This window comes from Mercenaria mercenaria, chromosome 15 (genome assembly GCF_021730395.1).
Source record: "Mercenaria mercenaria strain notata chromosome 15, MADL_Memer_1, whole genome shotgun sequence".
Taxonomy (NCBI): Eukaryota; Metazoa; Mollusca; class Bivalvia; order Venerida; family Veneridae; genus Mercenaria; species Mercenaria mercenaria.
Genome location: NC_069375.1, coordinates 27,474,754 through 27,498,888, shown reverse-complemented (window position 1 = coordinate 27,498,888; position 24,135 = coordinate 27,474,754). Strand labels below are relative to the sequence as shown.

General features: G+C 34.9%; 3 protein-coding genes across 6 annotated transcripts in view; 2 read left to right on the top strand and 1 right to left on the bottom strand.

The window, feature by feature from the left end:
- The window catches only part of LOC123549609 (uncharacterized), a 29,232-nt gene extending 18,793 nt beyond the window's left edge, over positions 1–10,439 (bottom strand). Inside the window, exons 1-4 of the mRNA XM_045337833.2 lie at positions 10,303–10,439; positions 3,623–4,199; positions 3,085–3,278; positions 384–492 (exon numbers count right to left, since the gene is read on the bottom strand). Coding sequence (XP_045193768.2) covers positions 384–492; positions 3,085–3,278; positions 3,623–4,199; positions 10,303–10,305 — 883 coding nt within the window. The 5' untranslated portion in view covers positions 10,306–10,439. The remainder of the gene's footprint in view (positions 1–383; positions 493–3,084; positions 3,279–3,622; positions 4,200–10,302) is intronic.
- LOC123549645 (E3 ubiquitin-protein ligase CCNB1IP1-like) overlaps positions 1–22,120 on the top strand; it is a 29,702-nt gene extending 7,582 nt beyond the window's left edge. For 2 of the 4 annotated variants that reach the window (XM_053524860.1, XM_053524859.1), the window contains exons 8-12: positions 11,493–11,513; positions 12,715–12,806; positions 15,521–15,650; positions 19,951–20,007; positions 20,678–22,120. In XM_053524860.1, coding sequence (XP_053380835.1) covers positions 11,493–11,513; positions 12,715–12,806; positions 15,521–15,650; positions 19,951–20,007; positions 20,678–20,778 — 401 coding nt within the window. In that variant the 3' untranslated portion in view covers positions 20,779–22,120. The remainder of the gene's footprint in view (positions 1–11,492; positions 11,514–12,714; positions 12,807–15,520; positions 15,651–19,950; positions 20,008–20,677) is intronic. The other 2 variants (XM_053524862.1, XM_053524861.1) reach the window with 2 other exon arrangements.
- Positions 21,703–24,135, top strand: part of LOC123549628 (divergent protein kinase domain 1A-like) — a 37,610-nt gene continuing 35,177 nt past the window's right edge. The window contains exon 1 of the mRNA XM_045337861.2: positions 21,703–21,842. Within this exon, the coding sequence (XP_045193796.1) occupies positions 21,786–21,842 (57 nt within the window). The 5' untranslated portion in view covers positions 21,703–21,785. The remainder of the gene's footprint in view (positions 21,843–24,135) is intronic.

Genomic DNA, 24,135 nt, shown 5'->3' with positions numbered 1-24,135 from the left:
GCAACCACCTGGAAACTGGCTTGCCCGAAACAGGATTTACTTGTAATGGCTTCGGGCAACCCAGTTACGACGAAGACTGCATGTCATATTCAGAAACCAAGATCAACTGAAATCTCATATTCATTTGTTCAAATACCTGATTTCAAGTTCTCACTAGATCACACAGTGAAATCTCTCTAAAGCCGGACCTTGTTTATTAGTGAAAAGGCTTTCTTACTAAGTGTCCAGGCAATTGATATATTGATTAAAGTGATATATGTGATTTCAGGTGAAAACTGCCTGGTTTCAATTCTGTTGTTCCATATTTCTTTGATTTTTTCAAGAACAAAATCATTCTCTAGAAAAAAGTTCTTCTTTAATTCAAACTAGCACTAGTTACTTACAGTCTGTGAGAAGCCGTCTCAGTCTGAATCTTTCCACAAATTCTAGCAACCATTCCATACTTGGACAGAAGTTGTTTCCTGTATCTGTGAGGGTCTGCAATTCCTCTGCCTGTTCAAAATTCAGAACAAACTTTATATTAAGATTTAGTCTTATTCATTTGTGGGATAGAGTTTCTAACTAAAAAGTTGTATGACTGAAATTTGGATATAATTTCTTAAGATAAACCATAAAAGAGCTGTTCAAACTGCAGGTTTCAAGTGTCTCATTTCTTTAAAATGTCCTTACTAAAAATGATTAAATTTCAGGGAGCAGTGACACAGCTCCCAATTGGTATTCAAAACCGCTTGGATCAGTCTTGTCTAAAAATTGAGCAAGACACTAAGGTCAGAAATAACTCAAGACAAGCTAAACTTTCTTCAAAAGCAAGTTATATGATTAAGTGTAAAGGTGGTAAATCACATTTAAACAACATTTTATGGTATATTTATACCGGTATAATGTTAGAAAGTTACTTAAGGAGGTAGGTTACCTTGTTACAAGGGTAAATTCAAATTAGTTGAACCGCAGCATCTTTTTGTATTTCGTGTAATATGAAGTTTTAACTGCTAAAATCTCAGTTTCGTTTGTCTCTGTCCCTTCAAGTTCAATTTTTATCCAGGTTTGAAGAACATGACCATCCAAAGGTATTTCATATTGAAAGAAGAAGGAAAATACGGATATTTAACACTTTTCGGTGTATTTTAGTTTCATTGATATCCGTAGAAGTCAACATAATCTATAATTTTACTAGTATGCACGTTAGCTTTCTAAGATAAGCTTAAAATGTATATGTCGCGGGGCTCGTGTTTCCATGGTAACGCATTTTCTCTCAGTTTTAAACAACTATGTATAAAAATAGGGGTTTTCGACGGCTTCAGTGCCATTCTGTTAATGACCAACATGGAATATTTGGGTAATATTATTAGCAAAATACCAAGCACTATACATGGTACCCTATTTTTCTTAAAGTTTAAAGTAAACATGGCAACAGAGATGTTTAAAATGGCTTATATCTTGCTTTTTGTCGTAATTTCTTATAAAATAATATTGAATAAGATTATCTTTCTAGTTGATGTAGCTTTAAAACATATTATTTCAAACGTAAGTTATATTTTCGTGTTATCTGCATTTATTCAAACAAATTTCTAAGCTTAGAATACTTACAGCAGTACCCCTCGTCTGGCATTTTTCATGGAAAAATCGTTCAGCATGCTACTATTATTCTCATGGATATTGTTGAAATGAAATAAAAAGCCGAAGCTGTGTTTCTTAAATAGACTAGTGTCAACGCTTTTGAATTTTACATTTAGATACATAGGTCACGGGCTTGGTTTCCATGGTAACATCAATTCAATTCAAGAAACCACAATTTTCTACTGAAATTTGAACAATTTTAGATCTTAGTTTTAGTATATAAATAACAAATTATCAACGGAACCTGTAAAATAGGTATTACAAATCAAACTGCTAGATTTTTTATTTGAAAATGGCCGTAACAAGTAACCTCTAACCCAACTATATTCCAAATAACATTGGTTACCATCATCCATTTCTTACATTCTGCGTAACATTTCAATATAACTACATAAAAGAAGCAACTATTGATTATTATTCAGAGCAAAAGACTCATAAAAAATATTTCAGCAAATAATGGTTATTTGAAAATAGTTTGAATAAAGAAAATGCACAGAATTACGTACTTTCAAGATAAAAGCTGTTAATTTTGCGCGGTAACTGACACGTAACGTCATGACGTCAATGACGTCATTTTAAGGCAACATTGTTTTGAAGCGTTTCTGCGGCAATTTCTTCATTATTTCTGCATTATTAAACTATAAAGCGTCAGATCGAAGACAGGTCTATGATTTGTTTTCAGAAGAATGAATATACAAAGACATTTAGTTTGTCGTAAACATCGTCGTAAATCGTCACGCTAGCTTCCGGTTGGACATGCGCACATACAAATATAAAGGTAACCTACCTCCTTAAGACACCCATTGTAAATAGAGCTAGATCCTTATTAGAAAAGCATTATTTATTCATTATTTATTCTTTTAAGAGTTTAGTGATTACTCCTCTTTAGTACAAAAAGCAGAGTATCTAAAAAGCAGACTATTCTTTTGATTTCAATAAAATTGATAGTTTTGCATTTGCATTTGATATTTATTGGGATATTTCAATAATCTGAATCAAAAGGCAAGTTTTAACAGTGTGACAAGCATCTGAATTCATTATTTCCAATCTATCTTGTTTGCACAAATAAGTAGGCAAATTGGGAGGTAACAATAATAGTTCAAACTTGCACATGAATTTAGACTTACAAAATATGTAATAATTATTATATATTTATATATATATTATTATTGTCAATACAAATCATTGTCAAGTATAATAAAATACTTCTTATATTCCTATCATTCCTTAGGCAATAAGTACATGTTCATGAAATTTATACTTTTGTTAACGTTTTCTCTATCTTGTCTGGGCAACTAGCTAAGGAAATTTTGAAAATACTTCCAGTGAAATTCTATATTGTATTTAGAACTGTGTGAACACAACTATATTTAGAACTTAAATGAACACAACAAATCCATTACTTTACCAAAATCTGATTAATGACCAGTAACAAATGAATATATCAAAAACAACTATCATCGTTACCTGTTCAAGAAGTTGTACACATGACCATACTGGCTGGTTCTCGGGATGATGCTTTGTAGCATTACTGATCCATCTATATAACATATCTTCAAGTTCAAACTGTGGTGCCTGGCTTCGCCTTGTGGGGTCATATAATTGTCCCTCACCTTCCTGAGTCCGTTTTAACATCTTGGTAACAGTTGTTCTGTCAACACCTGTAGCATATCAATAGGCTTGCATTGTTCTTCAATATGTTTAAATTTAAAATGGCAAAAACCAATGTGTTTATCACTGTTTAACAGATGAACATTAAAGAGGATAAATTTGTTTGTGATGCAGTTGAGGGATAAAAAGTTTGAAGCTCTTCAGATATGCCAGAAAGCGGTATTTTCAAGATCTATACTCTTACAACTTTACAAAATGGAAAAAAATAAACTCTTTTTTCCCCCAAAGTTGTACTTAATATCAAGAACTCATGATAAATATATTACGGCACTAACATACATGTACTTTAATAAAACTTGGTATTCAGAATGATAAAAACAGGAAACCAGCATACCAAATATATCTGCAACCTCCCCTTGTTTCAGCAATGAGTGATTCTTACAGAACTCAATTATCTCCCTTTTCATAGACTCGGTTATCTTGGCTCTCTGTCGTTTTGGATGTGCAGAATACATCCAGCTGTACACCTTCCCTTTGCTTGTCCTTGGTTGAACTCTTGTTAGCTCATCTGCAAGTTCAACTGGTGATCGTCCCATTGCTTTCTGCAGCAGTGCATCTGCGTACTTTCTTTTAACTGCCTGCTTTGATTTGTTCATTTCTTTCCCAAGTGCATGTGGACTGTCCTTTAAGTCATCCTCCATTGTGGATAATTTGGCTGAGGGATTAGCTTGGCTTGCTGCTGCATCCATACTTGCTTGGAATAAGGCTTGTTGGTTTAATGTAAGAGGAAGACCAATGAGTCCCTGCCCAAACATGTTAGGTTGAAACACTGGGATGAGGGAGACGGGAACCGCCGATGTTCCTGCTACAACTGGTGTGGCAACAGATGTTACTGCAGAATTCACTGCCGACAACAAGTGCAATGGAGGAAAGCCGTTCTGCAGAGGCTTGATATCTGGTTGATCTGAGGCCTGAAATATACAAATATATACTGAGAATTTCACTCTACCACTAAAGTTGTATATACTCTTTCATATCAGTACAGACTTGGCAAATACCTGAAGACAAACCTTGTCATATGGTAGTCTAGCATGACTATTTTTCATATTTTATCTGCAAGTTTTGATCATCTTAGACTCGGAGGTTAGGAGTAGGTATATTGGAGTTTCATGTCTATGCATTTGTCTGTCCTACCATCTGTGCACCTTTGATAACTCCTAAAATGATGTTTTGAATGAGTTCATTTTTGGTAAATTGGTTTATAATCATTATAAGATCCAGATTGAGGGTGATTTTTTGTTACAGTCCCCTTTTTGAGTTAATATACAAAATGGAAATGTCTATTTGATAACTCTAAAAGGCTGAGGACTGAATCATTTTTGGTAGACATGTAGTACATGAATATAAATTATAAGCCAAGTTCAATTTTTGCTATAAGTCTCCCAATTTTTTGTTAAGTTATGACTTCTTTTCTACTTCAGATTTGGTGGTTGTTTTGATTACACTTGAAAAGATGAACGAACATAATTCAATGTTGGTAGACAGGACCTGGTTAATTTGATACCAATTTTTGGCAGAGTTATGGTTCTTTCTCAACTCTAAATTAAGCATAATGTCTGTTCAATAACTTTTACAAGGATGAATCAATTGAATTTATTTGTGGTACATCTTGCAGATTTTTTTTCAGAATTAAGACAAGCTAAAAAGTTAGAGTATTCTATTGTTGTAACTAGCACAGTCGGTTTGCATTTTGGTTTTTCTTGACAATTAATTATATAGGTGATTTACATCTAGCAAGACTAAATTATCATGCTTTAAATTTTCTTGATACTCATCTATTCAAGCAATAAAGAAAACAGTTCAATTGGGCATTGAGTATTTACCTAAAATAGTATATCATTAAAATGATACATTGAAAGAAAAAAACTCTTACCTTTAACAGGTGTAATAATGTAACTAAAATCACACTGTCAAAAAAAAATCAAGTCTTTTAATACTCAATATCAAAAATTTGCAGTATTAATCCTGTTCAAAAGTTGATAAATAGTCAGAGACACCCTGTCACATGTGACATTAACAATGTGTATCAGGAAAGTTTTCATCAACTGTAATCAATATTATCTTCACATTTTGTAACACCTGTGACACTAGAAAGCCATGTGTCACATCCTGACAGCAAAGTAATAGGTTTTACTGTGATTCACATCAATTGATTGCAGTTTAACTTGCTAAAATATTGAGATTTTCATGTATTGATCTTATCTTAGTTTAAGAGATTGTTGTGAATTTAGAGGCATTTTGTAACAGGGGGCCTCACCAGGAGTGGACACAGTGGTTAAGTGGTAACATTGTCTGACTGTGAAATTAGAGGTCCTGAGTTTGAGCCCCTCATATTTCTAACTGATTATTACTTACATGGGGATAAGAGTCCTTATTGTATATACACCTTAGTAGCACGAAGCTTTTTGAATTAGAGCTTCTGCATCTTGCACTATCCTCTCACTAACATTACTAGCAACCTTCTGGAGGAGTCGCCCATATGGAATACTGGTCACAACTATACAGTCAGATAAGCTTACAAACATGCTAGTGCCCATAGGTTCAAATTTGTACCTCATGCTATTAAACTATGCAACTATTTATCCAATGCAAATGCTGAAGGTATATATACTTGGGGCATTGTTAGAGTGTGTCCATCCATTTGTTTGTCAGTCCAGAATGTGCTTTTGCAGCTTTTTCTCTGTAATATTCACACAAGTTTCATAAGTTACTAAAAGGTTATAAAGATAAAATTTCTAGGACCCATTACCTCCTCTTACTTTTGACAATGTTGAAAGTTGTTTTACTTAATTTCCTGCGGTAGTTTCAATCAACAAACATTTATCTAAAAAAAAAAACCCAAGAAGGGAGATAATTTGGAAAATTCTCAACTTCAACTTACTTTTGGCATTTATACTCGTTGCCACAGAAATGTCACCTACCATATCATTCTATCAAGTTTCATTGAATTCCCTTCAGAATTACTGCTTGTACAAGAAGAACTGTTTTAAGGCTTGTTAGCCAAATGGATTTTCTGTCTAAGAATTAGTATATTGTCCAGATTCATATAAAGAGTTATGGGACTTGATGCTGTGATTTTGTTCAGTTGCACCGCATATCTTTGTGAAGTTTCAACCAGGTATCTGCATTAGTTTTGGAGAAAGTAATTAATTTCCTGCATTTTCCAAATCCAAAAAATAGTTGAACTTTACCAAAATACTATTCAGAAATAATTGCATATGTACCTTTCACCATGTTTTATCCATCTCAATAACTAGCATAGTCTCAATTCTGCCAGTATTTGCATTGACTTTGGAGACAGCTGCATTCATATGCAACACTTCAATTTTTATTTTCTAAGTCCAAGAAGTTGGATAATTTTGTAAAAATTCATGTAAGAGTTACTTGAAAGATGACTGTGAGGATTTAATGTAGTTTCTGCAATGATTCAAAATATGGTAAGTTAAAAGGGGCATAACTCTGGAAATACTACAGGTGAATTTAAGAGATATCTTTTTTAGCTCACCTGTCACAAAGTGACAAGGTGAGCTTTTGTGATCGCGCGGTGTCCGTCGTCCATGCGTGCGTCCGTGCGTAAACATTTGCTTGTGACATCTCTAGAGGTCACATTTTTCATGGGATCTTTATGAAAATGGGTCAGAATGTTCATCTTGGTAAATTTTAGGTCAAGTTCGAAACTGGGTCACGTGCCATCAAAAACTAGGTCAGTAGGTCTAAAAATAGAAAAACCTTGTGACCTCTCTAGAGGCCATAATTTTCAATGGATCTTCATGAAAATTGGTCAGAATGTTTACCTTGATGATATCTAGGTCAAGTTTGAAACTGGGTCACGTGCGTTCAAAAACTAGGTCAGTAGGTCTAAAAATAGAAAAACCTTGTGACCTCTCTAGAGGCCATATATTTCACAAGATCTTCATGAAAATTGGTCAGAACGTTCATCTTGATGATATCTAGGTCAAGTTTGAAACTGGGTCACGTGCCTTCAAAAACTAGGTCAGTAGGTCAAATAATAGAAAAACCTTGTGACCTCTCTAAAGGCCATATTTTTCATGGGATCTGTATGAAAGTTGGTCTGAATGTTCATCTTGATGATATCTAGGTCAAGTTTGAAACTGGGTCACGTGCAGTCAAAAACTAGGTCAGTAGGTCTAAAAATAGAAAAACCTTGTGACCTTTCTAGAGGCCATATATTTCACAAGATCTTCATGAAAATTGGTCAGAACGTTCACCTTGATGATATCTAGGTCAAATTTGAAACTGGGTCACGTGCCATCAAAAACTAGGTCAGTAGGTCAAATAATAGAAAAACCTTGTGACCTCTCTAAAGGCCATATTTTTCATGGGATCTGTATGAAAGTTGGTTTAAATGTTCATCTTGATGATATCTAGGTCGAGTTCAAATCTGGGTCACGTGCGGTCAAAAACTAGGTCAGTAGGTCTAAAAATAGAAAAACCTTGTGACCTCTCTAGAGGCCATATATTTCAAGAAATCTTCATGAAAATTGGTCAGAATGTTCACCTTGATGATATCTAGATCAAGTTCAAAAGTGGGTCACGTGCCATCAAAAACTAGGTCAGTAGGTCAAATAATAGAAAAACCTTGTGACCTCTCTAGAGGCCATATTTTCCATGGGATCTGTATGAAAGTTGGTCTGAATGTTCATCTTGATGATATCTAGGTCAAGTTTGAAAGTGGGTCAAGTGCCATCAAAAACTAGGTCAGTAGATCAAATAATAGAAAAACCTTGTGACCTCTCTAAAGGCCATATTTTTCAATGGCTCTTCATGAAAGTTGGTCTGAATGTTCATCTTGATGATATCTAGGGCAAGTTCGAAACAGGGTTATGTGTGGTCAAAAACTAGGTCAGTAGGTCTAAAAATAGAAAAACCTTGTGACCTCTCTAGAGGCCATACTTGTGAATGGATCTCCATAAAAATTGGTCAGAATGTTCATCTTGATGATATCTAGGTCAAGTTTGAAACTGGGTCACGTGCCTTCAAAAACTAGGTCAGTAGGTCAAATAATAGAAAAACCTTGTGACCTCTCTAGAGGCCATATTTTTCATGGGATGTGTATGAAAGTTGGTCTGAATGTTTATCTTGATGATATCTAGGTCAAGTTTGAAACTGGGTCACGTGCCTTAAAAAACTAGGTCAATAGGTCAAATAATAGAAAAACCTTGTGACCTCTCTAGAGACCATATTTTTCAATGGATCTTCATGAAAATTGGTCAGAATTTTTATCTTGATAATATCTAGGTCAAGTTCAAAATTGGGTCACATGAGCTCAAATACTAGGTCACTATGTCAAATAATAGAAAAAACGATGTCATACTCAAAACTGGATCATGTGGGAAGAGGTGAGCGATTCAGGACCATCATGGTCCTCTTGTATCAAATTTCATAACATTTCCATCTCTATTTTCAAGAAAGATGTAATACCGAACGTGTTAACAAGTTTCATTGTGAAAATTCGAGATTTTAGAGAAATATAGACATTTAAGTGAGGCCACCCCTACCGATTTTCTGGGCTAAATTTAGGCTCTATGGTCGCTTCCTTGTAAATTTTGGTAAAAGTTTCAACTGTATGCATTATTTTTCACTTTGATTCTGAAATATCATTCATTCTGTCATGAATATGACTCAAATGGACGCATTTTGTGCATTTTCACACATTCTGGAGACAAAATATTGGCCTTTCTATTGCAGAAATTGCTGCCGAAATAGGCGCCTCTACTCAAAATATGGTCAAAATTAAAAAAATTTCAAATTTAATGATTATTTTGCATTGAAAACATCATTTTATAATATATACAATCGATTTATGACTATGAAAACTAATTGTGATGTGTTTCGAGAAAAGTCTTATTTCAGCTCTTATAGGCTAAATACCAATAAAAGAAATTGTTCTTTGTTTCAAATAAAATTCAGCTACTTCAGACCAATTTTGTTACAGTTTCTAGATTTTCACTCCATCGTAGACCTATTTTCCACAAGATATCCATACATTTGCTTTAAGAAAACAAAAAGAAAAAGGGGTGTTGAATAGTATGCTGTGAAATGCAAGTCAACTGAAGTCAGGTACCCTCATATGGCCGCATTTCAGAAAGCGGTCCGCAGAATAAACACCCTACTTTCGTTTTCAAGTAAACAACTCGAAAACATGCGAGTATTAGCATGAAATGTGTCCTATTTTATGTAAAATTCATTCCACGAGTGAAATAATGCCCATTTGGCCCCCGATTTACACGCAAATGCGCGAAAAATGGAAAAATTAGTATCTATTTATTAGGAACTTCTTTCGACTACACCACGGAAGCACATTTTGGACCGAATTACTGCATTATAACCTTTACACATCATGTCACACTAAATAAATGTACATTGTCACTTTGAGCAAGTACAGCAAGTTTCAGTTGAATATCTTAAGTAATAAAAAAGTTTATAAAAGCTTTAGTTTAAAAGGTGCATCTTGTCACATTAATGTACATAATGTCACTATAAGCAAGTACAGCAAGACTGAATGTTAATAATGACTGTGCTATGCCATTTGATATATTTATTGTATGTAATCTTGGGGAGTAAATGACTGTATCACATTTTGACATGTAGGCCAGTGCAGTATCCATTTTTACTTGTTGCCTACATGAGATTGAAAAATGATAACGTACACTTGACAACATGTCACATATTTGGCTGTTAATTCTGGTATGGTCTAGCAAACATACATTGATGTTGTAAACATATCACCTGGCTTGCAAAACAGTCAATCTTAAAAATGGTACTTAAAATATCTTAAATACCCTGACAAACTGTCAAGTTGCTGTGGACAGATGTTACACCTGTATAAGTGGTTTTTACCTGTATAATAATCAATGATCAATGTTACTAACCACATTGTCTACATGTACATGTGATTATGCTCTACATTATAATATCACAACTTAACCTTTAAAAGTTTGTAAACTCTTTCAAAGTAATGTTTTATTTCTGAAAATATCATAAAAACCTTACCATATTTGGAGAAAAATTATGCTAATCACAAAAACAACCTTCTATAACTTGATATTCAAGTTTAAACCTTGAGTCACAGTGTATTATATTGTCACAATACTTGTTCACATATCACAAAAGTTTTGTATGACTGGTGCCCCAGGCTAATTTGGTTACCATTAATGGTAAAAAAGCATAAACCGGGAACCATGTAATCCATATATGGATTGTAACCATAAGTTATAAATAGAGGTATACAATAGTGGTTCACCTTTTGTATTTGCTTTAACCCAGCGTAATTGTGACACGCTCACAATTATCATGCGGGTGAATAATCGTACAATGTATGGTAAAAAGATTGCTGTTTAAACACGTACATATGATCATATTAGGACAATTTATTATATATATTTGTAAAAAAATTAAAAAAACCAGAGATGAAATGAAACAAAAAGTACTGCAGGATGCAATCATGGGAAATAGTTTATGGGCAGATAAAACTTCTTTAATTATATTAGTTTTCATTTCATATTTTCAGCAAATTATGGAGGTATAAATTATCTTACAGCGAAAATATAATTTTTCAAAATTTCAAATATATATTTCCCTAGTGAGGAACTACCGGATATGCAAAAACTTTGAAAAAAGCATTGAAAGAAAAAATGAAATAAAAAGAAAGTTTAGTAAGATACAAATATCTTTCACTCTTTAACACCACTGAACTTACAATTTCACTCTTGGCAACTCCAACTGTTTGTTTAAATATTTCATGTGGTGTTCAGTGTTCTCTGGATATTTCAATCTATTATTAATCTAATTTAATTTTCTGGGCATACAATTTCATGCTTTTGGCCAAACTGGCTGTTTTGTGGGTATAATAATAATCCATTGATATCAACACAGATACTGTGGATTTCAACAGTTACTGCTGAAGATAAAATGTTTATGGTAATGTCTTATTATGTTTAATGAGGTTAAATTTTATGGACTGACCAAACCTGAGGATCTCACAAAATTAGTCCCCCATTAATATTGATCATTTCACAGTATATTATGATTAAGTGCAGTAGTATAAATGGAGAGATTATCACTTTCAGTCAAATTTAGATAATTCATGTCTTGCTTTAAATATTATCTATTTTATATTTATGTCCAGTTCTATTATCAGTTGTCTCCCTTAGTTTAACAAATTTTCCTTTAACTTTAAATAGCATTAAAGTCGCAGCTGTCAGGTTTGTATCACTTACGTTTAGCTTCACAGCTACTAACGAAATATTATTTAGCATTTTATTTATTTACAGTAACCTTTAGTATTAGAATTGCTTCATTAGTTTGAGAAACCAAGAGACTATCCTTTCACAAATGTTATTACAGTACAACATTGCTAACGTAAGAACCCTGGATCACTTGTGGCATTCATGTGATCCTTGGACATTTTCTTTATATTTTCAATGTTTGGATTGTTAAACCTGGGATAACTCGGGCATTTTGTTCATCCTGTAGCGATTTTTTTCCCGCCAAAGGCGGAAGGATATTGTTTTGATATTGTTCATCCATCCATCCATACGAAACTGGAAATGCACATCATTCAAAAAGTCTAAGTTAGAATCACCAAACCTTATAAAATGATTAATTAGCATATGACCTTTGCTCACATATATATAGTATTTCCCCTCTTGGTGCAGTGAAACCAGAGTTTTCCCCTTGATTTAGTAAAAAGAAAAAATGGATTTTTTAATGTAAGTAATCTAATTTGATGAGCTTCATTAAACTTTACACAAATATTGATCACTATAGTTGGTGGTGCATGCACACTTTCATCAGGATCACTTCAGTAACAGAGTTATTGCCCTTAAATTATTTTACAATTCATAAATTCCCACATAACAAAGTAATCAGTTGATTGATCTTCGTGAAATTTAACACAGATCTTATATAGATCACTATAAGGCAGTGGTGCATGCATATCTTTCATCAGGATTTCTTCAGTTACTGCAGAGTTAATGCCCCTTAATTATTTTACAATCCATAAATTCCCACATAACAAAGTAATGAATCTTTTTAAAACTTAATACAAATAGATCATTATAGAATTATCCCTCTTTATTTTGTAAAAAATAAGAACCAACAAACCGTTGCGTGGTCCTTTTGTACATCACATGTGTATCTCTGGAAATCAATCACATGTTAGCTTTTCCCTGCTGAAACACCAGTTTCTTCATTCTTAAACCTGTCATAGACCAAGTGAATTTGAGGGTGTCTCCTATACTTAAAATGACATTAACATGACAGTTATGTAACGTCTTTATTTCACTCCCATAACATCAAGCATGTGATGAAAAGTGTTTTCTGAGTGTGGGAACTTGAATGAAAAAGTACTGGTTGTTGTTGACTATGTTGCAGAAATTAAATATTAACTGATGAATATTTCAGCATCGAAAAAAGATGTGGAAGAAACAAAGAAGAAATTGAACGAGATATCTGATAAGCTGCAGGAGAGGAATAGGCAACATCAGAAACTTCAGGTCAGTTAAGAATCAGCTGAAATTAAGCCATGGGAAATTGAACATTTTGAGTTCACCAGACCCAAAGATTGAGTGAGTTGCTAGACAACAGGTGGATGGCCTGGCATCATTCGTCAGTCACCCATCCTCTGCATTGCCACTTATTAATAAATATCTCTGAAAGTACTTTTCAACATTATTTCAATCCTGGTAAGTAGCATCCTGGCACAAACCTTTGGTTTGCAAGACTGTTGAGCTAAAATAGAAAACAATCTTTAAATGGCATATGCACATTTACTGCTGCATAGATGTTCATCTTGCGTTGCCTGAAGCCACTCAAAAGACTGATCAAATGGTTCTGTTTGACTGCAATGTGGCGGGGTGGGGGGCAGTGTTTGTGCTGCTTGAGCTAAAATAGAAAAAAAATCCAGTCTATTTTTCTTAAACTTGTGATGTTTCTATTATTTTTGGTCTGTAAACTTGTGTCTGGTCTTTTTCTCTTGTAAATTGTGTCATATCTGTTTAGTAAGGCCTCTAGCTCCTGTAAACTTATGACCAGCCTGTTGTTTCTGGTCTATAGCTATTACAAACTTATTTCCATTCTGTAGTTCTTGTAAAACTTTTGTCAGGTCCACAGGTCATATGAACTTGTGCCTTGTCTGTAGCTCTTGTTAGCTTGTTTCCAGTATGGAGCTCTTGTAGACTTGTATCCAGTCTGTAAACTGACATCTTATCTGTAGCTCTGAAGCTATTGTTAAACTTGTGTCTTGCCTGTAGCTCTTTTAAACTTGTGTCAAGTTCGTTGCTCTTGTAAACTTGTGTGAATCGTGTTTCTCTTAACAATCTGTAGCTATTGTAATGTACACTTGCGTCCAATCTGTAGGTCTTGGAAACCTTTGTCTGGTTTGTAGCTTTTGTGAACTTGTGTCTGGTCTGTAGGTCTTTAAAACCTTTGTCTTGTTTGTAGCTTTTGTGAACTTGTGTCTGGTCTGTAGGCCTTTAAAACCTTTGTCTGGCTTGTAGCTTTTGTAGTCTTGTGTCTGGTCTGTAGGCCTTTAAAACCTTTGTCTGGTTTGTAGCTTTTGTGAACTTGTGTCTGGTCTGCAGGCCTTTAAAACCTTTGTCTGGTTTGTAGCTTTTGTAGTCTTGTGTCTGGTCTGTAGGCCTTTAAAACCTTTGTCTGGTTTGTAGTTTTTGTGAACTTGTGTCTGGTCTGTAGGCCTTTAAAACCTTTGTCTGGTTTGTAGCTTTTGTAGTCTTGTGTCTGGTCTGTAGCTATTATGAACTTGTGTAGCTCTTGTAGTCTTGTATCCAGTCTAAAGGTGTCGTAAACTCTGGTCTGTCAGCTCAGGTAATTTTGTGTCAAGTTTGTTGCTCTTTTAAACTTGCATGCAGTGTGTTTCTTTCTTTGTTTCTAGTCTGGTTTTTGATGAACTGATTTTAGCATTTGTACACTTGTGTCCAGTAGGTCTTGAAAAGCTATGTCCTGTCTGTAGCTCATAGTAAACTTATATGGTCTGTACCTCCTGAAAACTTGTGTCCAGCCTGTAGGTCTTAAAAACCTTTGGCCGGTCTATAGCTTTTGTAAACTTGTTTCCAGCCTGTTGCCATTGTAGAGTTGTGTCCAGTCTGCAGCCTTGTAACCTTGTGTTAGCTCTGTAGCTCTTGTAAATATATGTGCAGTCTGTTGCTCTTGTAAAACTTGTACTCGGTCTGTAAATTGTGTATGGAAGTCTTGTAAACTGTATTCTAATTGCAGCTGTTGTAAATTGTTGCCCTGTCTATATCTCATCTAAATACTTATCTTGTATGTAGTTCTTGTAAAAAAATCTGGTCAATAGCACTTGTTATCTTTGTCTGGTCTGTACCTAATGTAGCTCTTGAAGACTTATTTGTGTCCTGTATACTTAAATATCTTTAGTGTGAGTTCTATCACTTATCTTAGGTCAGAACCTTCCTTGGCTTTTCTTCAAGGTCAGTGCCTTACTTTTTCTTTCTGCAAGCTCAGTGTATCAGTTAGCATTTCTCAAAGGTCTGTCAGTGTCTTACTAATTTTTCTCAAAAGTAAATGCGTTGTCTTTTCTCCAAGGTCATTGCCTCATCAATATTTTCTCCAAGGACATTGCTTTACATTGCCTTTTCTCCAAGGTCATTGCCTCACTTAACATTTTTCTAAAGTCAGTGCTTCACATGACTTGTCTCAAAGGTCAGTCCCTCCAAGGTCAGTGGCTCACTTGGCTTTTCTAAAAGAGTTGTATGCTTCACAAGGCTTTTCTCCAAGAACATTGCTTTGCATGGCCTTTCTCAGAGGTCAGTGTCTCATTTGGATTTTCTCTAAGGTCGGTGCCTCGCTAAAGGATATGAACTTTTCCTATGTGCAGTCAATATGTGAGCTTTTCCTGTGTATATTTAATGTACGAGCTTTTATTCTTTTTTATAGTCAATGTAAGCTTTTCATATTTGCAGTCAATGTATTAGCTTTTTCTACTTCCAAGTATGAACCAGCTTTATTGTTTGCAATATATGTGCCTTTTTTGTTAACAGTGTATGAGCCTTTTCTGTTTGCAATTAATGTATGAGCTTTGTCCTCTTTGCAGTCAATGTATGAGCTTTCGTCTGTTTACAGTCATTGTATGAGTTTTTCTGTCTGCAGTCATTGAATAGCTATCCTTGTTAGCAGTAAGTGTGTGATATTTCTCTATTTCCAATCATGTATTAGCTTTTTCTTTTTATAGTCAATGTATGATGCAATGAGAAGGAAGTTTATTACTATGTCCAGTTTTGAAGCAAAGGATAACCCAGCATCAGCCGCCACAGTATACAGAGTCCAGTCTAGGGAATCTCTCAGTGCTGCTAGTGACCATGGTAACAATTTTTTTTTCATTTAGTCTGATTTATACTGCATAATTTCATTTTGATAAGAAAAGTCTTGTTTGCTCACAAGGACTGGTGATCAACTATTATGCCAAACTTTCACCTCAGTTATCAAAATCTCAAAAGACAATAAATAGAATGCTACTGAATGACATATCATATATTCAACTGCAAACCTCAAAATGGTTTCACACTATAGCTGACAATGTTTGTGGGCATAATATCTCGGCCAAGTTCGATAACCAGCCAAATTGCCTCAGGCAGCTCTTGGATTATGGCCCTTGAATTACTAAAAGACTGTGAATTTAGCCTTGTCCGCACTTCCACTGTTCACTGTCCGATCTTCACTAAACTTGCTGACAATGTTTGTGGGCATAATAACTCGGCCAAGTAAGATAACCACCCAAATTGCCCCAGGCATTCTTGGATTATGCCCTTTGAATTAGGCCAAGTTCGATGACGGACGTATTTTGTGACAGTCTGGCACTCTTGTTTACACCTGACTTAATAACTTTGTTCACAATTGAAGCTTCAGTGTTACTTGTCGACAGTAATATATTATCAATTTTTTGCACTATTTGTACATTTAGCATTTTTATACGCCCAAAGGGACGTATTATGTTATGACGCCTGGTCCTTCCATCCGTTTGTTAGCAATTTCATGTCCGCTCTGTAACTCTTGAACCCCTTGAATGATTTCGAAGAAATTTGACACAAATGTTCACCATATCGAAACAACATGCAGAGCTCATGTTTTGGATGGCTTGCTTTAAGGTCAAGGTCACAGGGTTCAAAGGTCATATGACTTTGTTTTGTGTGTGTTCTGTAACTCTTGAACTGCATGAAGGATTTCAAAGAAACTTAGCACAAATGTTCACCAATTCGAGACGACATGCAGAGCGCATGTTTCAGATGGCTCACTTCAAGGTCAAAGTCATACTTAGGGGTCAGAGCAATTTCATGTCTGCTGTGCTCTGTAACTCTTGAACCCCTTGAAGGATTTCGAAGAAACTTGACACAAATGTTTGCCACATCAAGATAACGTGCAAAGCGCATGTTTTGTATGGCTTGCTTCAAGGTCAATGTCACACTTAGGGTTCAAAAGTCATATGACTTTGTTTCGTGTCCGCTCTGTAACTCCTAAACGGCTTGAAGGATTTTAAAGAAACTTGGTACAAATGTTCACCACATCGAGACGATGCAGAGCGCATGATTCGGATGGCCCGCTGTCAGGTCAAGGTCACACTAAGGGGTCAAAGGTCATACCTTCGGGCATATATTGCTCCGCATTGCAATGCTCATGTTGTTATTGTAACAGAATTCCATATAAATATATATTTACCAGTATGCTGTGATTTGTGATTGCTAATTGTGTATTGTGGAATGTTAATTTTGCTCACGGTCATAAAGCATGGTAGCTTGAAAAATGTTTTGAGGATAAGTGATGAGTAAATATTTGCCCAGTTTGTGAGCAGTCTTACCTTACGCGCTTAAGGTACCTGTAATTTTGCCTGCGAATGTGTTACATTCTTATGCTATTAAGTTTTCGTGTATTACAAGTCCAATGTATTTCGCAAAGCGTTGTAGCCGCAAATTTGCCTGTCGTCATACAAACACGAAATATAGTGTTAACGAACGTATCTAGGGTTACAGTAATACAGTTATATTTTGAAAATGACTTCTAAGATGAACCTGTCAAAATAGAGTTAAACCAAAACCTATTTCTTTTTATGCCTCTGAAGGGAGGCATATTAGTTTTCAACTGTCCGTCCGTTTGTTTGTTCGTCACAATGTTAACTTTTTGCATGAAGGCACTTTACTTGCAAACCACTGCACACAGGACCTTCAAACTTCACATGCTAATAGTACTTATTGAGTACACGACCCCTATTGACATTGGGGTCACCATGTCAAAGGTCAAGGTCACCAGGCCAAAGGTCAAGGTGCTGCAGGGGCATTTTTCACCATTAGTGACAGCTCTAATTTGTTTTCTTGTTTGGAATTTTTATTATGCTCCCCTTCGAAGAAGGAGGGGTATATTGTTTTGCAGATGTCGGTCGGTCGGTCGGTAGGAATGTAGACCAATCCGTTTCTGGATGATAACTCAAGAACGCTTGGACCTAGGAATATGAAACTTGATAGGAATGTTGGTCATCACCAGCAGATGACCCCTATTGATTTTGAGGTCTGTATGTCAAAGGTCAAGGTCCCAGTGACCCTGAATAGTAAAACGGTTTCCGCATGATAACTCAAGAACACTTGGGTCTAGGATCATGAAAGTTGATAGGGAGGTTGGTCATGACCAGCAGATGACCCCTATTGATTTTGAGTTCAGTATGTCAAAGGTGAAGGTCACAGTGACCCTGAACAGTTAAACGGTTTCCGGATGATAACTCAAGAATGCTTAGGCCTAGGGTCATGAAAATTGATAGGGAGGTTGGTCATGACCGACAGATGACCCTATTGATTTTCAGGTCAGTATGTCAAAGGTCAAGGTCACTGTGGCCAGGAACAGTTAAACAGTTTCTGATCTTCTTGTCCAAAACCATAGGGCTTAGGGCTTTGATATTTGGTATGTAGCAAAATCTAGTGGTCCTCTACCAAGATTGTTCAGATTTTTTCCCTGGGGTTAAATATGGCCCCACCCCGGGGGTCACATGGTTTATATAGACTTATATAGGAAAAATTTTTGGAAAACCTCTTGTCCAAAACCACAGGGCCTACGGCTTTGATATTTTGTATATGACATCATCTAGTGGTCCTCTACTAAGATTGTTCAAATTATTCCATCACATGGTTTACATAGACTTATATAGGGAAAAACTTTGAAAATCTTCTTGTCCAAACCACAAAGACTATGGCTTTGATATTTTGTAATGTAGCATCATCTAGTGGTTCTCTGCCAAGTTTGTTCAAATTATCTCTTTAGGGTCAAATATGACCTCGCCCCAGGGGTCACAAGGTTCATACAGACTTATATAGGGAAAAACTTAAAATCTTCATGTCCATAACTTGTATCATTCAAATTTGGGCCACCTGTATGGTTTTGAGTGGCAAGATGAGCCTTGACATGAGTTGACCTTGATCTTGACCTAGTGACCTACTTTCACATTTCTGTAGCTACAGCCTTCAAATTTGGACCACATGCATAGGTTTGTGTACCGAAAAAAACTGACCTTGTTATTGACCTAGTGACCTACTTTCACATTTTTGAAAGTACAGGCTTTAAATTTGGACCACATGCATAGTTTTTTGTTTCAAAGTAAAATTTGACCTTGATTTTGACCTAGTGACCTACTTTCACATTTCTGAAGGTACAGGCTTCAAATTTGGACCACTTGCATAGTTGTGTTCCGAAATAAAATTTGACCTTGATTTTGACCTAGTGACCTACTTTCGCATTTCTCAAGCTACAGCCTTCAAATTTGAACCACATGCATAGTTTTGTGTACCGAAATGAACTTAGATCTTGAGATTGACCTAGTGACCTACTTTCACATTTCTGAAGCTACAGGCTTCAAATTTGGACTGCTTGCATATTTTTGTGTTCTGAATTGAAATTTGACATTGATTTTTACCTATTATGTACTTTCACATTTCTCAAGCTACAGCCTCCAGATTTGAAGCTCATGCATAGTTCTGTCTACCGAAATGAACTTTGACCTTGAAATTGATCTAGTGGCCTACTTCCATATTTCTCAAACCACAGCTTTCAAATTTGGACCACATACACATTGATTTGTACCGAAATGAAATTTGACCTTGAGCTAGTCTTGAAATTTGGAACATTCAAAAATGGCTCAGTGGATGGCGCCAAGATCACTCTGTAATCTCTTGTTAGGTTAATAAGTTAAAGATAAATGTCGGATTAAACCAGAATGGTAGAACTTTTGTTTACAGTGAGCATATAATTTTTGTTCCTTGTTCAATTATTAATGAATGCATCAAGAGGGGCATTTCGTGTTTGACGAGCTCTTGTTAATTATGTATTTCACTATATTTTGTCTTTTTTTGAAAAATTTATTTGGAGTAGAAATAGATTTATCACAGCACCAAGTTATAAAACTGAGACAGATTAGAGACTCAGATGTTGATTTTAGTTTGAATTTATTTTCAAGTTAAATCAAGAGCAGCAAGTTCATAAAAAATAATAAGTAAATATAAAGAATTAGGATTATATATGCCATAGAAAAACTTTTGTCTTCTGTTAAGAAAAAAAGATCAGTAGCAAACTTAATGTCTCTTTATGAATTGAAGATGTAACTTTGTATTTTTATCTTCTTTTTACCAGTGGTGAATAATGGACCAGAGAGGCATTTACATGGCGACCATTCTACGTCACCTAACCGTTAGTATTGTGGCAAAAGGCCAGTCACTTATCAGATACCCTCTCCCTTTATATTTTTATGGTAAAATGACAAATGGAGAAAAAAAATTCTAGCTAGGTAGCTTCTTTAAACACATGTACATGCATACCATAGTTTTCATTCAGAAATACATGTACTAACAGTATTGCCTGAAACAACTTCTTAAGAAGTTTTGCAAATTTTGTTCTTCCTAGCAACAGACAGAACTGTTACTGGTGCAGTTCACAGGTAGGAAACAATATGGTAACTACTTTTAATGTTCAGATTTTCTGATGTAGACCACAATATCCTTCATCAGAAATTCTAGCAGCAACCTCTCTCATAGTTGTTGTAATGGCTCTGGGCCACAATAGGTGGCACAAACAGTACTAAAAGGGACATTTTTCTTTTCTTAAACTCACTGGTTGCCAGATAAAACATGTAAAGAATGTTTGCAACTTGACCTATAGAATCCTCTAATATATCTATCAAGCTGTTCATCCTACCAAACGGCTTAAACTATTAAAACAGCTTTATGAACCACTAGATGCATTTTCACTAAAAATGAATACTTTCGTGACATAAAAAAACCCTATCATTTTACTCAGTAATGAATGGTTTAGGACATTTTTGCTCTTTCAATTTCAGAAATCATGTTTTGTATAATTTCAGATTTTGATTTCAATCCACGTCTTGGCCACGCAGATTCAGATATCCCTGCTAACCATGTACAGAAGAAGTTCAGTGTAGGACTTGGAACACCAAGACAATGATATATAAAAACTGGGCAATAACCAGAACACATTTCAGACATGATCATAATCATAACTTATGTCTTAACCTGAGACTTTCTCTGTCTACTGTTTGAAAAATGAACAATTTTGTTGGTAACTGTGAAGCACATGAATGAATTAAGTCATAGTTATGAAATATGTTGTAATTCTTCATATATTTCGAAAATTGATCATTTTTGTGGTTCTGTGTAATTGTGATTCTTCAGAGGGTAACAGTATACACTTACTGCATGGCTAATGCCAGTCACTTGGCTTGCCAGTTGGTACCAGTGTAACGGTCAGATTTTTCCCCAGTCAGTTTTTTCCCCGGTAAGTCAAAAGCATTTGCACTGGGTCTGAAGGATTTTTTGTACTAATGACTGGCAAGCCATTCAATAAGTGCTACACATTTTGTTATATTACACAACAGAAATACATTATCAATTTTTTCTCAGCTTTTGTCTAGCCTGGATAACCTGTTTTGAACTACAGACCTGTGATAGCAGGAACAATGGAATGGCAATTTATCTATGGAGTCATGTAATATTAACAGTTGTTATCTATTTTTGCGCAGAAAATTTCATTGGTCTGTCCCAGATTTTGAAATAATCCACATTTTATACTGTAAATGAAAGGTTTGTTTAAATACCATATAGAATCAGAAATGCATGTTCTCAGAAATGGCTTTCTACTCTGCATATCAAGCCAAGAAGAAAAATAAATGTTTTAAGTTAACTGTTACAGTACTAGTTTACATTTCTATGGAGACGAGACAATAGTGCTGGTAAAATTGTAAAAATCACAATGTCATGCTATTTATTTCCCATCAAGCATTACGCTATTAAAGTATTTCACTGTGTCTATCTCACTGTAAGATTGTATACCATTGTTTAACTTTCATCAAAACTATGAGGAAAAGGAAACAGAAAAAGGAAAATAATTTATAACTGTTCATGCTTTTTGCATGACAAGTTTTCTGGTAATAATATAGTTCAGATAAAATTGTGATGAAGAAAATAGATGGACAAAATTGCTCGGCTAGGATCCAGGAATATATTCAAGTGGTAATTACTGTTTTACGAAGCTATGTTTTTCCTTTATTCACTACTGATTACCTACGTTCAAGTTTGAAAATCATAATTAAAAAAAAACAAAACTTTTCTGTATATTTGTCAAATTTTATCAATGTGTGAGAGGAAGCTTTTGGTGGATTTTTAATAGATTCTCTCCTCGGCTAAGTACATTGAAGAGCTTATATGTTGGTGTATTTGCTTTTTACAAAAACATATTTTTAATCTGTTGACAATGTTAAATATTAAGTTTAATAAATCTATATCTATCACTCATTCTGTTGTATTTACACTCAACTACATTCAGTCTCCGGGACTAAGATAGTAATCACTATTTTTTGATGGCCAATTCATGAATTGTTTTGTTCAGATGTAATATATAAATCCCGCACGATAACATATATAAATCCCGCACGATAACTCAAACGATAACATGTTTTTTTAATACAGAAAATAGTTTTGTATAACATTACAGTATGCACTTGACTTCTATCACTGACAACCTTTTTGAGTTTAACAATGCATGAGAACCATAACAATCAAACCATAATATAAACATGCTGTTGTTTAAATTATGGTGCGGGAGTAGTACCAGTGATATAACTGTTATATACATTGAGAAAACATGAGCAATAGTCTCTGATCGTTTTGCTTATATTCTCTATGTTTGGATCACTGCAAACGCTGAATAACATTTTTCTCATTCTCCTGGGATTTTGAACAATCAGTCTTTTCCAGTACTTACAGAAGAAGGTCATGGTTCTACACTGGTGCCAACCCATGCTGGAAATAATGTTTGGGTCTTCCTCCTCCATTTAAGCTGGAATGTCATTAACATATGACCTGACTTGTGCCTGTATGACTTAAAATGCAACTGAGCAGTAACACACAAAAAAACTAATGAATATTAATGAAATACAACAATATATATTTTCATTATTTAGTAAATATTTTTTCTCTGAATGTTTGCAATATGACATTATGATGGTAAATTAAGGTCATTAAGGACCAATGAAAAGTCACTTGCGAAACTGTTGGGTGTGTTTTTGAGTGAATTATATCATGATTTTTTTACTAAATCTAGGGTCATTTGGGTAATAGGAAAGAAATGTTTCTTTATTTCACACCTCAAAGTTACAGTGGACCAAACCATCTCATTATTCTTCATAACTACAATTTTATGTAATTTCTATAATTGTTTATGTCATAAAATGTCAAAAATAATGTTGCGTTTAATTTATGGTGTCTCTCCTAAGCTTCTATGACAAATGATAAAGCTAGACATTTACTAATGTTAACTTTCATTTATAAGGAAATTTATAGCTCGATCTTTGCAATTTCCTTGTTAAAGTGAACACCTAGACACAATAGCCTTGTAAATATTTGTCAGTTATAAAGTTGTTAAATTTTATTGTGACATAAAAAAGTTTAGTGATTTATGGAAAACAATTAATTTTTCTGTCCTCAACAAAATATTGGAACTGTACAGCCGTAAAATGAAAAAAAAATACAAAACACAGCTATCATATATGATGTATGCATAAATTAGTAATAAAAATATACCATATTTCACATAAAATATGTGTCACTACAATTATGAGATTTGATAAATATCTGTACAGAATAAAGCTGTATCTACGGACTAACATATCACTACAGAATTAACCCTTGCCCTCTAAATTTCTATAATGGACTTGTCCAACTTTAAATTTGGACAGTACCATCAACTGTTAAAAGGGATGCTTACCAAAAGGATACTAACTGAATTGCGTATAGTGCAGATCTCGATCAGACTGCGCGGATGAGCAGGCTGATCATAATCTACACCGGTCGCAAAGGCAGAATCAATCTGTACAGCATGATGAGGGTTAAGCTAGATTTAAACTCTGTTACAAACTACTGCCGGCTGTTTTGAAACCAGGCTCACAACTCCAGTATCTCATTGGTTGATTTTGAGCTCACTGTTGAAACTGACTAATGGCCAGACAGTATTTTGAGACTGGTCTCCAAACTCAGTTTTATAACCTTGAGAAGCCTGAAATTTTATTACTGTTGGCTACACAACTTCGAGTCAGAAGGTCAAAGGTTTGAATTCATGGCAATGGATAATTGTGCTTAACAATGTACTAAAATGATATGATAGAACTATTTTGGATTTACATGGTGAAAGTTTCAAGTTAACTGCAAAGATCAGCTCTTCACAAGTATCTTGCTATGTTCTGATAATTTGGGTTTACTTAATTGTTTTGATTTTCCCATAGAATACCCCTGCTCTTGTACGCTACAC